The sequence below is a fragment of the Petromyzon marinus genome, chromosome 3 (genome assembly GCF_048934315.1).
Source record: "Petromyzon marinus isolate PM22_M1 ecotype Great Lakes invasive population chromosome 3, UKy_Petmar_22M1.pri1.0, whole genome shotgun sequence".
NCBI classification, from domain to species: domain Eukaryota; kingdom Metazoa; phylum Chordata; class Hyperoartia; order Petromyzontiformes; family Petromyzontidae; genus Petromyzon; species Petromyzon marinus.
Genome location: NC_133669.1, coordinates 10,227,798 through 10,242,577, shown reverse-complemented (window position 1 = coordinate 10,242,577; position 14,780 = coordinate 10,227,798). Strand labels below are relative to the sequence as shown.

The window sequence follows — 14,780 nt, the reverse complement described above, 5'->3', positions numbered from 1 at the left end:
GGGACAAGGGAAACATGAACAGAGGTACATTCGAGAGTGAAATCTGGGAAAGACGTGAGGACATCATTAGGTGAAGTATGGTCAAAGGAATAAAGAAGGCTAATGGGCATCACACCCTTCCTTCCAGTAAACTAAAGGAATCACGTCGCCTTCCTGGAGCAGTAGGCAATAAAGGAGGAGGCCGCGTGCTCCGTGACAGGAAATGGGGCTCTTATAATAATAATCATCATCATTGAGCCTCTGACCTACACGAACTCTCACTCCAACACAAACCCTAACTCTAGTCCCTCGACCAAAACATTGTCCCCCCCCATTGTAAATATTTTATATAGCGAGGTATATTATTAAGTTACAAATTGGATATCACATTTTGGATATTTAATGGTGCAACATATAAAGAAAATGCTGATATAAAAGAACCAACGTTTTATATGATCAGCAAAAAAAGGCCTTCATCCAGCACTATATTGATCAAAGTGCTGACCATTTCATTTTTTTCCTTCCCCAACCAGTGTGGAGCAAAGATGTGGCGCTATGAACCCAGCAACCTGGGTGGGACTCCTGGCTATGGCTAAGATCCTTGACGAGTGACATCTCCTCTGGTCTTAGGCCCCTTGCTGAGCCAAACCGCACTGACCAGCGTGGTGAAGCAAAATCAAACAGCCCCCCATGCCCGACACAGCATGGAGAGGCCTTCATCCAACATTGGATTGATTAATGGCAATGTGCTGTTGCCCGGTTGTAAATAAAATAATAATTTACAACCGGGAGATGGCTTATTGATGCAAAAAACAATGTTCAATGGAGACTGGGGCTTGAAAACAAATAGGACAAAATGGTGAAAATATAAAAGCCACAAAACAAAAAACAGTGGAGCCGTGGGAACGTTTAAAAACACATTATTTTAAATGTATGTACACATTTTAAAAAAATGATAATAAACGGTCAGAAAAGTCTAAATGGTTTCCTCTTCAATTGAGATTAGATTACAACCCTCAACCACTGGTGTAAATTCCACGCTTCTATGCCCAGGACTTGTATGTCCAAAGGACAATCACTGTTGACTTCCCCCACAAACTGGTACTCGTTTTAATGACCCCAGAGGGATGATTGGGATTAATTAACTGCTGTCTTTCTGACTTTAAGTCAAGCGCTATTCCGACATGCCATGCAGATGGTAAATTACACTTTCAACTAAGGTTGAAAGCGTTATAAAAGGGTCTCAAGTGCTATTCACCCTGTCTGTAACGTGGGGGAAGGGTGAGGCATCCATCATGACTCATGCAAATATGGCTTCAGTACTGTTAATTAAATTCAAACGAAAACAAACGCATGCTGGAACGCATTACATAATCCATGCATATGCGTATGTTTTCCGACTGAATTATTTTTTTACAATCTATTTCTTGCTTTTTAAAATGCTTATCTCAATCGATGCTAACTAATTCAAAGGAATGATGGCTGGTGGTTAAGAGTAGAAGGCAGACATGGAGACATGCACAAATACACTTGTAGACAGTATAACACGTAGGCTTTCGCGACCAATAGTATCCATAATAGAGGTTATTTGGATTAGATCACGTAAATATAAATGTGTCGTTAAACCCGCCACCACCCGATACAGCCAATTAGTTAGGACACTTGTAGACAAATATAGATACGGGCACAAAGGCATGGAGATATAGGAGCACATGAGAGACATATAAAGGCAAGGGGACACGTGGCAACACAGGAACACTAAAATAACAGGGGCACATTGAAACAGAGACATTGGGACAGAGAGACAAAGAGACACGAGGACACGTGGAGACATGGAGAATCGGGATACATGAAGAAATTGTAAACATATAGAGACATGGAGAAATTCATACACGGGGAGAAACAAGGGTCTTCCACGAAGCTCATGGTCCTCCCGAAACCGCATGAGGACAAACCATGGCAGATGTGGATACCTGATGCACATACGGAATTTTTTTTTAATTGTCCAGTGTGCAGCTGTGGTCATCCAGGACGGACCGTGCAACATATAACGACGCAATCCCTGATCCACAAATACGAAGGAGACGTAACAGCGATACACTCCGCTGCTCCTGACACGGTTATCTGGCTTGACCACCTGGATGTGAAATTGTCGTTGTTGCTCTGCATCGACATCAGCAGGCATACGAAAGAAGACGACGAGACAACAGAGAGACACACGGCGACATGCATGCGTTGTCCACAGGAAGCACCCCTCCCCCCACCCTGTCAATGGGTGAGAGGAGGGGTTGTGCCCCCGGGGCATCTCCATCGCTTAATTGAACCATCGACCCAGCTTTAGATAATCACACACTCATACATACACACACACAGTCATATACATAACAAAGACAAAGATCATCCGTATAGCTTTAACAGACTGTAGGAGCAAGTACTGTTAGTGAGCACCTATGAAGGCCGGCACAACACAGCACCATGTCTGGCCGCCTTTGTTTCCCGAGTCGATCTAGGGAAGGCCCAAGAAACTGGTTCAGATCGTCACTGGAGGCGACCGTGAGCGGAAATCTAACTCGGGTGGTTGGGTTCGTAGCGCAGCGCGCTAACCACTACACTACGGCTGCCCACTCACTACCGCTCTCCATTCATACCCACACTCATATATACACACACACAGTCACAAACAAATAATTTACTTTAATAAGCAACCTTATACACAGAACACCCCTCGAGTACTGGCTTATTGATGATATCATAAGCCTTAACCAGGTCAAATAAAGCAGAGCTATAGGACCCATTGCAATTGCCTACACCTCTGCTGTAACAGATGGACAGGGAATATGGCGTCTGCTGGGGCACCCCTACCTGTAATCAAATTGGGCCTTCGCAAGCTTCTCAGCGTGCTTGGCAACACAATGAATAATCCTTTGCCAGGACCATTCTTGGCAAACTAAGGAGGGAAATGCCCTGGTGTTTTTTACAATGTGATCCCCTTTCTTAAAAAGGGGGCAACCAGTGCATCCTTCCAATCCTGCAGAACCTGTCCTGTGGTTCAATTAGATTGAACGATTTAAGTCAGGCATCTTGCACGCATTCACTACCCTGCTTCAGCAGTTCACTTTGGAGGTCATCCCTGTCCAACACTTTACCTGGTCTCAGGCTTCAGATTGCAGATGTCACATAAGCCAGACACTCACAAGGGGTAACTATTTTCTCCAACGTTTGAGGCTCAAAAACTCTCTAAGGTATAGTAATAGGGTTTTACCATTTTATCTGGCACAAGGGTAAAAACCTATTACTATATCTTGTTACTGGCAAAGGAGGTCTCATAATTTAAGTGCTTACCCCGAGCTCTCAATACTCTGATAGTGCGCTGTTTTTGAGTTGTACGCCTTTTGGTGTCTTCCGGTCCAACACCAGTGGAGACTAAGAAAAGCCGTCTCGGGTGTGGACCAATCAAATTCAAGGACAGTGCATATTATCAGAGTTGTCTTTTTTGCAAACATGATCCCTTGTATAAAGGTGTCAGTTTTTGTGCCAGATAAAAGGGTAAAAAACTATTACTATATCTTGTTACTGGCAAAGGAGGTCTCATAATGTAAACTCTCTAAGGATCAGTCCTCCTTCCTCCCCCTTTGTCCCATGGTGCTGTATGGCTTGAGAAGTTATCCATATCTCTAGAACTCACAGGAATGTTCATCAAATCTACATACCTGATCTTGGGAGTTGATCAGATTGTCATTGTTTCCTTTCAGGATGGTAATAGGGGTGATGTTGAAAATACACTTTTTAGATGCTATTAAAGAGTATGTATGTTTAACTTATTTTGCACCGTTCGTAGCCAACCATGCTAATCTGAGGTGCGGGGCAAGGACAACAGACTAAACACAAAAATCTGTTTGAAAGAAATTAGTTTTCAAAGAGTGATTTGTTGTTATGGGCCATTGAGACAGTTTCCATCTCCTCAGGAATCGGCAACCACAAGATTTTGTTAGTGAAAAAAGACTCTAAACTTCTGAACGTAAGCCTCTTTATTCTTGGACATGGGATATTGTACATGTTGAGAATGCACCTGCCACTTTCAGATATCTGGAATACATCAGTCAGTTATTATGAGGAGGGCTTATTAGGCATCCAATTTAACTCACATCAATTGCATCAGCCAGAGTCCTGAACCTCATCCATTTCCCCTCAACATCGTAAGGAAAGGAAGATGCCAATTCCTACTGCAAACAGTCCTTAACTTCTCAATTCCAAGAGCTAGCTGATACCAGGCTATTGTGGGTTTAAATGGAGTCCAAGATGGACACCTATCCCCCACAGTGGAAGTGCTGTACAGCACAAGCATCTTAAATATAACTAGCTAATGGTCAGCGGACAGATCAGCTCATCCAAACAACCCCCACCTCATCGTGGTGCTAAATTGTGAAACTGTGGTGCGTTGTGAAAAATGCTGATATTGGCTGATTATCGTTGTGTGGCATCTAGATCCACACCAGCACCACCTAACGCCCCTAATGCCCCCACCACCGTGGCTTCCACCTCACTCCCTCCATCCTAGTCACTACACGATCCCAACCCTAATCTTGCCATTTTGTACCATAGTCGGTAAGCATTGTCACGCACCTTAGTGAAAGGTGCTTTATAAAATCCAAAATAGAATAGGAAAAAAACATTGACTTTGGTCTGGTGTGAGGGGCTGGTAGCCTTTCCTCCTCACCAACGAGAGATGAGGAATGGTGGTGGTGGCTGCCTATGCCCCCACTAAAAAATGAACATCCATAGAGGAATGAAGGCAAGGCTCATTAGTCAGACGCCAGGTGTTGGTTAAAGTGGCCCCGTGAGACAAAGTCATCTTAATAGGTAAAGTAAATGCCCAAATGGGTCATAAAGCTAGCACCTGGGTGAGAGGGATTAGGAAGCATAGGTAAAATCAGCTCAATGATAGCGGCAGGAGGCTGCTAGGTTTTAGTGCGGCTCATGGACTTATAATTACCGACATGCTGTTCTGTCATCGGCACATCCACACAACACCTTGAATGCATGCCAGGCCCAAGAGATAACATCTGCTGGAATATGTAAGGGGTGGAACAGCAAATGTGAGTTTATGTCCTTGACATCATGACCTACTGTAGACCTGATTTGCCCAAACATATTTACATACAAAGACAAATATCCCGGTTTTAGCTTTAACAGACTTTTGAGGCAAGTGCCGTTAGTGAGCACCTATGAAGTCTCCCTAGTGGTGATGTTTGCACATCACACCAAGTACACATTTGAGGCTTCATTCGGCCAATGAGAGGCCAATGATTGGGTCAGATAATCGTCAATGGTATTGGTGATGAGCAGGAAAGAAGACAAATGTCCACTGGTTTAGCCATACAGAGTGTTGGTGCAAACGTTGTAAGCGAGCACCTATCAAGACCGATGCAACACACAATTGGGTGGTGCGGTCAGGTTCACCATTGGCCACATTTTCCTCAGTGTTTACACACTCTAGTAGCTACTCATTTGAGGCTGAGTTGACCGAGGGGTGGTCCAAGACCGGTTCAGATATCAATTGCCACTGTTGTTGATTATGGCCTCGAATAAAACAGGTCGTTGTAATTGGATTGCAGGACACTTAACACTACGCAACCACTCTCCAGACTCGAATACACACTAGGGACGAATTTTTTTAAATAAAAATCAGATTTAGATTTTTCTGCTTTTTAAGGAGAATTCAGATTTATTTATTTTGGGCGGAAGATGGGGGGGGGGTGGATTTCAGATAACTTGCATTGTAAATGTATTAGTGCTAACAAAGGTGATGTCATGCAAAGTCGAAACATTTTTGTGGGAAGAGTGTGGACGCGCCACGATGAAAGTGAATTCGCTTTCCATTTTTTATTTCTAAAATAGAAACATTTTCGGATCACCTGGAATTTGATGTCTAGGCCCTATTTTGAGATTTTTCAGGATTACTTTAACATTGCGAAGACATTCCCAATATTCATACACATATGTATGCACACGCGGACATACATAGACACAACACAACTACGCGTGTATGTACACATGCGTATTTGTTTTGTGTTTGTATTGTGACTTAAGCATGTGTGTTGTACGTAGGTATGCCGTGCACTTATGCCGTGCACTTATGTGCATATGTATAATTACTTTTATCTGCATACATTACATATGCACACATATAAGGTACATTGTGAACCGATACTGGGCCCCAAACTCTTCACGATTTCACACTGAAAAGCGTGAGTTATGATCAAACAACTCCCATGGCCATCACGGTGGAAGGAGACTTTCTTTCAAAGAGCAATGGATTGCCAATGAGATGCAAATTATTTTCCATTTTATATATTATATCTAGGAAAGCTTCGCTGAGTCAAGACACTTTTTCAAAGAGTCCTGCAACATGGGGATGCACGACCATTTCCATTCATTTTTGGTTTCATGTCAGAGAAAACCCAGTGCACGTACGCGTTACATAACATTCAAAAGGTGCGCTATACGGAGAGGATCATGCACATCCTTGCAAGTATTGCCATCTCCTCTGCAAATCTGCATAGTCCCCTTCGTATCCCAGCTTGTTTGGAAGGTTTACTCATCTCTATGTGATCCGTCAACCCTTGCCTACAAAGATCCACGAGTGCATTTCCCCCACCAAGTGTGACGGTAGCGTGAGATTTATAAACGCAATGGGTAAGTTAAATAAATGTGTCAGCTTCATTAAATTGTCCTATTTCTGTCAAATATATTCGTGCCGGATTAATATTACTCTATATTTAATGCAATAAACAATGCGGAATTACGTAGGGTATAAATTTGGCTGTATTGCAAGACGATGTACGGAAACCACTTACGTTTATTTCATAGACAGAGGCCATCGGTCAAGCAGAGGAAATATCGAAGGTATTGGGTCCTGATTTGAACGAGAGCAGGGAGTCGACAGCACCGATTGCTCGGCGAATGGCGTTAAGACTATGAATGCAGCAGATGTATACAGCAGGGGAGAATGATTGACATTCCACCGAGCTAAGATTGACTGGGGGGGGGGGGCTTCAACAGAAAGCTTTGGTTGCAGGAGTGAAGAGTTCGTGGCAGGGAGTTGAGTGAGATGAAAAGGGGAAAGGTAGGAGAGCACAGGGAGGGGGAGTAGAGCGAGATGAGACGTAGGAGAGCACGGGGAAGGGGATAGCATGAGATGAGATGTAAGAAAACGTGGGGAGGGGACTCGAAGTGAGATGTAGGCGAGGACATGGAGAGTAGAATGACATGAGAGGGTAGAGAGGTAGGCCGAATGTTAACAATCATAAAACGACGCTTACGGTTGTGTGATATCTGAGCTGCTTCTGAGGTTTCCCAAGATCCACTCGGCCTTAACTGAATACCTGGTGCGGTCTGGAAAAACATTAGCATTTGGGAGACAGGCGGATGGGCATGGTCCTGGCCACACCACTTCCGTGCGTGGCACCAGGCCTTAACAGCACCTGACACGATAGCCCATATGGATACACTGGGATCTATCCCCTATGTCCTCGTGTGTGACGATATTGTGGTCAATCTGTCTCACATGTGGTGCCTATATATATTTTTTAACTTTAATCGTTTAACCAAATACTCCGGAGACCCACACAATGCACCTGACACTCACAAGACACTCACAACTCATCAGATACTACTGGCCTGACACCCCTTCAGACAATCACCATTCACACTGTGCGGGTGGGTGTTGTAGTGGTTCCTGACGATATTTCGATTCAATTCACCATCAGTGGGCACGTGGTGTCTGAACCCGCCTCGGGCTTACTCTCGGTCGGCTCTGCAGTGATGGTGTGTTGACCAAGTTCAGCAAAAGGAGAGACAAAGGCGGCCGGGCATGTATAGTACTGTGCAATTGATTTTAAGGATTAAATTAACTTTCTTTTCACATTGCGTCGATGGGGTGGCGCCTCCAGTGGGTTGCAGGGGCCACGTGAACCCATTACATGCAGCATCTAGATCCCGAATTCCCTTATTACACACGCATTCGACGCACGTATCGCTCGGTTAATAATACTCGACATCTTTAATTAATATAAATCTGTGCCAATTCCAGTATTTATTCTAAATGAGTGTGCACATGACAGCGTATGATTTACAACCATCATTCAACTACTCTACCTCTGCATCATAAAGAATCCGCATTTGTTTGCTTACTCAAATCAATTAATAACCCGCATCAGTATTCCACACGTCCTCATCATCACCATCACCATCAATTAACAACTCGAATTTGTTTAATCACTCATTATCATGACCACCACCGTCATCATCATCATCAATATTGCACTGTCCAGTTCTGTCGTTCGTTTGCATTGTCTGTCTGGATGTTGTTGTCTTTTAATGTTGTTTTAGTTGCTAGGTCTCTCTTGTATATCCTCCATTTAGTTTGTAATTGTCTCGTGTTGTTCTGACTGGTTCTGACTGGTTTGCAACTGTTCCGTCTCTCATTGTTCCATCTCGTTCTGTCACATTAATCCCATTAGCATGAACTCATAAAGGTTACGTTTGCATATTATTTGTATAAATCGTAAATGCTATAATAGAGTTTTGTTCGTGACGATGGTGACCGCGGTGGTGATGCTGGTTGTTAGTTAATTAAGATTGATATGGGGGACGTGTAATACATATGCGGGTTGTGAATTAACTTGAGTAATTCAACAAATGCGGTTAATTAATGATGGTGATGATGGTGGTGATGATGTCGAGTATGATGGTGCAACAACCTCCCGTTCCTTAGCAACGCGACCTTGAAGCACTCGCTCTAGGACCCATATCTTAAAGAGACGGTCCTTGTCCTATAACATCTGGCAGTTCATCAGCATTGATTCAAGCAAACCTGACTGCTGATGAGGCTCTTTGTCAAAAACGGTCAATGCTGCTGAAATTATTCACTCCCAGAAGGCCGTAGTGCCGATGGGTTGTGTAAATATTTTTTTGTGTATGTATAGGGACAAATGTTATGAAAGATATATTGTCTGCTTATCTATTCTGGACTGTTACGAGCATGCGCAGTCACCGTGTGACTGGGCAAGACTGACAGTCACTGATGAATACTGACCGCGAAGAAAAGCCAGTGGGATTGGCCAAGACACATCGCTAGAAGGGCAGATGGACGAGAATGGTGACAGAATGACAGTCAATGGACGGAATCCATGCGAGGCCAACCACTGTTAAAATGGAGTGATGAGATCCGCTCATGTGCAGGAGTAAGAAGGATCGTGGTATCACGGGATTGTGAGGGATGACGGCAAAGTCTGAAGGTCGTCATCCAGCAGTGGATATACGGTGGCTGAAAATGTATCCATTGTTGTACTCTATTTACGCACTTATTTGCTCCCTACCTTCGCAAAGCAGTACTGACCATTGTGGTAAAATGTGTTCAAATAACCAAGACGAGTGGTGAATACTTAAACCAGCTGTGAATATACTACAAAGGTTGAACATATATCCAGGGTGTCTTTAGGGTGTATGGAATTCGGGGTTTATGTGTACTACACAGCCGGTTCCAAACGCAGGGAAACCAGGGACCCAGACCAAACCAGGATTCAATCAGTCCCAAACTCGGTCCCGACCTCATCAGACCTGGAATCCGTCCTGCACAAACCGGGGACCCAACCACACCAGAACTGGAGATTAAACGAGGCCAGATCTGAACACAATCCAGACGATCATCAATTGCCATCTCAGACCCGACCCAACTGCATTGTGAGTGCTGCTTATGTCTTCTTCACATGCGTTAACTACAGCAGAAGCGTGGGAGTGAAGCAGTGTGCACGACTGTTCACGTCCACAGGTGTCCATGTGTGTGTGTGGAGGTGTGATGTGACACAAGGTATCTACTACGTGGGATGAGACAAGGTTATCAAGGCTCAACTCGCACGTCACAGATTCCTTGACTCGTCAAATGTATCTGCCCTGACAAGTACTTCCAATCTCATCCTATATTGAACCCTTGTATCATCTGATACAGAACCCTTGTCTCTTCCAATACTATTACAATTTTTTTTATTTCACCAGGTAGGGCCCACTGAGCTATATACCTCTTTTTCAGAAGCGACCTGGCCGCAAATGATAGCTCAACGAAGTAGCTTGTGGAAATTTATAGCAGCCAAATACTCTAAACGCATGTTTATAAATGAGAAAAATCCACCCAACCACGAGGATAACATGCAAACTCCAAATTTACAGGCATCAGGGTCGGGATCGAACCCACGATCTCCTGCATACCAGGCGAGGTAGTTAACATCTTGCCACCATTGCCTCATCCAGTACAGAATCCTTGTCTCATATTATATAGAAACCTCGTCTAATTTAATACAGAACCCTCGGCTTACTTGACACAATATCCTTGTCATCACAAACATTGTGTCCTCCACATGTGTATACATATATTCAATTGTCTGTGACACTGATTTGCTCGTAGAATATTTATATTGAACCGAACGTTGCACTCTTCCCACCTAAAGTTTCAGTAAATTCCTGTTGCTCGTTTGGCATGACATCAGCCAATCTGAGATGGGGAGGGGGGTAACATACTTTCCATTCTATATTTATAACTTTTTTTTATCCGCTTCCAATGTTTCTAAGACATCTACTATCACTGTGAATATCTTGCCTAAAACTTGTCTTCTTTGTCTGCTGCTTATTTTACATGTACAGTATTTTCTTTCTTCATACAATCCCAGCGAAGCAGTTCCATTTGTGTAAATGTTTTATTTTTTAAGTTGCATGTCTAAATTATATTCCATTTAGGCCTCGGGTTTGTAAGAGCTTGGAAGACTTGCACCATTTCCACTGTGCCAAATGCCCTTTTTAAAGTCTTACAATAGCCAGGCACTATGGTGTTTGATTTTCATCTTTTTTCTTCCAGAATCTGATTGATAGTATGCATTGTTATTCATGGAAGAGAAACCTTTCGTACGCCTGTCTTGCTCATGTTGTTGCTTGGTCTCAAAAAATGTATTTCTTCATTTCCCCAGTGATCTTTGTGAGCAATATTTGCACATGTTAATAAGTCCGATGGAAATGTAAAAATATAAGTGGGTTTTTATCATCCTTTTTTAATATAAGAATCATTTATCCATCCATGAGTCAGATATTTCATTACTGTGTAAACATTTAGTAAATTGGTCTGATAATTTATTATGTACTTCTTTGGTGTCCATGTTGTCCACAGTTGAATAATTTAAGGCCGGGGTTTTTTCCCTCTGTTGGTTATTGAAGGGCAGAGTGCACTTCTTCAAATATAACATCTGAAACTTCCTCCCCTTCATCCGAAAAAACAGCTCGATTCCCATTCGATAATTTTGATAAAGAGATATGCATACAATTATTCCACAAACTTTAAGATTCTATCGTGTGTTATGATTCCATCTTTCTCCCCAATGGCTTTCATTTTGTCAATTGCCAACCATCAACCTCCTTTTTGCTTTTATCGTGCTCCCATTGTTTGCAATGTCTTCTGTGTTCATTGTTTGGTGCTGCTATTATCAGTTTCTTGGTATATCTCTCCTTCCACGGAGTGTCTATTGTGGTTTTCAGACTGCTCCTTCCCTGAATGTTATCATTGGCCCTCACTTTGAATGCAAAGCTAATTACAGGCAAACACACAAGATAGTTAACGTCAAAAATCTAGGTCAGCAGGGAGTCGATTTTAGGCAAAATCTAAACAACAGATTCAAATGCCCATAGGAGCAAGATTATAAAATGGATGTCACCACCTTATTATATACTGCATGGATTGACTAGCATAGAGTATATATGTGTGTTATATGTGTGTTTAATCATGTTTATGTGGCACTGTGGTACGGGAAACAGCGAGGATAACCGGCGTGCTGCGTTCAATTCCCATCCGCGGCTGACCTAAGTGGGCAAGTGATATCTAAATCGGACCCTCGACATCTCGTCCGTCGACTCAGCCTTAAATTAGTATCAGGCGCAATGTGTACACATTATCACTGGGGAAACGAAGGCAGCCAGGTGTTGTGCTAGCTAGCCACACCAACATTTCGTGCGCCATCACAGCGTTGGGTAGGTGCTTGCTCACAGGACTTGCCCCACCAATGTTAAGGCTTTAGGGGAGGATCTTTGTGCTTGTGTGTACAGTATATGTCTATGTATATGGTCGTACGGGTAAATGCGTGTACTGTATATATACATGCCTTGAGTGAAGGCGCTCTATAAATATAAAGTGTGTATGAGTGTGTGGCTGTGTGCGTATATGCGTGCGAATGTCTGCGTGTGTCTATTTCTGCGTGTGTTTACGAATGTGCCCGTGTGTATGGGGAGCGGTGGCGCAGTGGTTAGCGCAATGCGCTACGAACCCGGCAACCCGAGTTCAATTCCCGTTCACGGCCGACAATCAGTGACGATTACCTGTACCGGTCCTGAGCATCCCCTATAGGTAGACTCAGCCTGAAATTACTACCTGGTGCGTTGCGTAAACATCAACACTGGGGAGACAAAGGCGGCCGGGCGTGGTGCTAGCCATCCAACTCCCACGTGTGCCGTGCCCGCCTTCATATGTGCTCGCAATTATCTCTCCAGCAGTCTTGTTAAAGGCTATACGGGTGGTGGTGGTGGTGAGAGGGCATCTTTGTCGGCCTGTGTGTCGCTCTCTTCCTGTGTGTGTGTGCACGCCCGTGTCTTCTCGTCTGCATTCCGCGCACGTTCCGCGCCGCTCGTCGCATTGTGAGATATATATTTTTTTCTCTTCATCAATTTTTAATTCATCCCTTTCTTATTGCAGCCCCTCTTTATATTCATTTCCTGTCGCTCCACGCCGCTCCATCCCCGCAATGCACACGACCGTGCACACGCTCTACATTTTTTTTACAATTTCATGCTCGTTACATGCAAAATATTCTCTGGGCCCGAACGCGAACGGAAACCCAACCCAGCCTGGACCAGACCAGACCCAGGACCGCAAAAACGATCTCGAACCAGACTCTGAGAATCTTAACCCCCTAACCTTAACTCTGCGTGCGTGGTATTTACGATCTGCGGTTCCCCAGATCATTAAACCCCCCCAACACAGACCATAGCAGACCGGGAACGCAAGCCGAACCAGACTCAGAACCGTGTCCATGACCCGGCCTAGAACTTAAAGCCACTAGGGGGCCAAGAGCCGAACCCCTAACCAATAACGCATCGTGCAATGAGGATCATGGGTCTCCAGATCCTTAAACCCAACGCAGATCAGACTAAGAACGCAACCCGAACTCTAAACAGACCACGACTCAGAACCTTACCTCCGATTCCTGCCAGTTACTCAAACCCAGGCACAGACTCGAACCTCGAACCCTACCGATGATTCTAACCCCGCATTATATTATGATTTCCAGATCCTTAAACTCAATCGAACCGAGAACTATGACCGGCCCACAATTCAACCGAACACGAGTTATACAACGGGTCCCCATACAGAACCTTGAATCAGGCATCTTCTTAAATTTACCCTCACCCTGACTGAAATGCTAACAACCCCTTCCCTAGACCCGAACCTGGGCTCTTAAGCCAGGCAGAGGTCGCTCAACCAGGACTCGAACCCAAACCCCAACATGAAACAGGGATCAGAACCCCGGACTAAAATGCTCCAAAGGCTAATTCGGATCCGATCCCATACACCGAAACGCATAATCCGGATTCTGAAATCCATCACAGGAACTGCGCATCCGGACTCGAACCTTAAAACACGATCTCGAACCTTAAAACACGATCTCGAACCTTAAAACACGATCTCGAACCTTAAAACACGATCTCGAAACCTGAAAGGCGAACTCACCGATATGGACATAGGATGGAAAAGTGCTGCCGGTTGCTCTGGCCATCACCAGCATCATCACCAGCATCACCTTCAACCACAGCGCTGTTGTCACCTTCGCCATCCCCGCTGGCCGTCTTCCCATCACCATCGTCATCTCCCTCCTCATCACCCCCGTGCCCATCCTCACCGTCGCCATCACCCCCTCCCTCCTCATCACCCCCATCGTCATCCTCATCGTTTCCATCATCATCACCATCATCCTCCTCATCACCATCGTCTTGGTCGTCGTCGTCGCCGTCGTCATGGACTCTGAGACATCGACCCCGGCACCACCACCAGCACCACCACCACCTCCTCCTCCTCCTGAATCACGGCTCCTCCCGTCTCCACAACGACAATGTCACAGTGAGGAGAGGGGAGAGAGACCAAAAAAAATGTGAAAATAAAAAAAAACCCACACCGAGAGGGGGGAACACCGCCAAATATTAACCAACCGCCTCGTCGCTCACGCTCGACGCTTGAGATTGCAACATTTATGTTGAATTAAATACGAGGGGGTTTATATAAATGTATATTATTTAATTTTTGCGCAGACGGGAGATGGGGTTTGGTGGTGGTGGTGGTGGGGGAGAATACAATCTTCGCTTCAGCTCGCGCGCCCGGGCGCACAGAGCGAGGAGGGGTCCATGGCTGCTGCTGCTGCTTCCTCCTCGCCAGAGAGAGAGACGGTGGTGAGAGTAGTGGGGGGAGAGTGGTGGGGGGGGTGGTGGGGGGGAGAGTGGGGGAGTGGTGGGGGGGAGAGTGGGGGAGTGGTGGGGGGGGTGAGAGTAGTGGGGGGAGAGTGGTGGGGGTGGGGGGGAGAGTGGGGGAGTGGTGGGGGGGGTGAGAGTGGTGGGGGGGGGTGAGAGTGGTGGGGGGGGGTGAGAGTGGTGGGGGGGAGATTGGTGGGGGGAGAGTGGGGAAGCGGTGGGGGGGGGAGAGTGGGGGAGTGGTGGGG

At 45.1% G+C, this 14,780-nt stretch overlaps 1 protein-coding gene across 3 annotated transcripts in view; it reads right to left on the bottom strand.

Annotated features, from left to right (window-relative positions):
- The window catches only part of LOC116953367 (glutamate receptor 4-like), a 58,832-nt gene extending 44,296 nt beyond the window's left edge, over nt 1-14,536 (bottom strand). For all 3 annotated transcript variants that reach the window (XR_012946846.1, XM_032973517.2, XM_032973524.2), the window contains exon 1: nt 13,802-14,536. Coding sequence is in view for 2 of the 3 variants with exons in the window: in XM_032973517.2 (XP_032829408.1) it covers nt 13,802-14,087 (286 nt within the window). In the remaining variant the exon portion in view is untranslated. The remainder of the gene's footprint in view (nt 1-13,801) is intronic.
- Nucleotides 14,537-14,780: the final 244 nt, after the last annotated feature.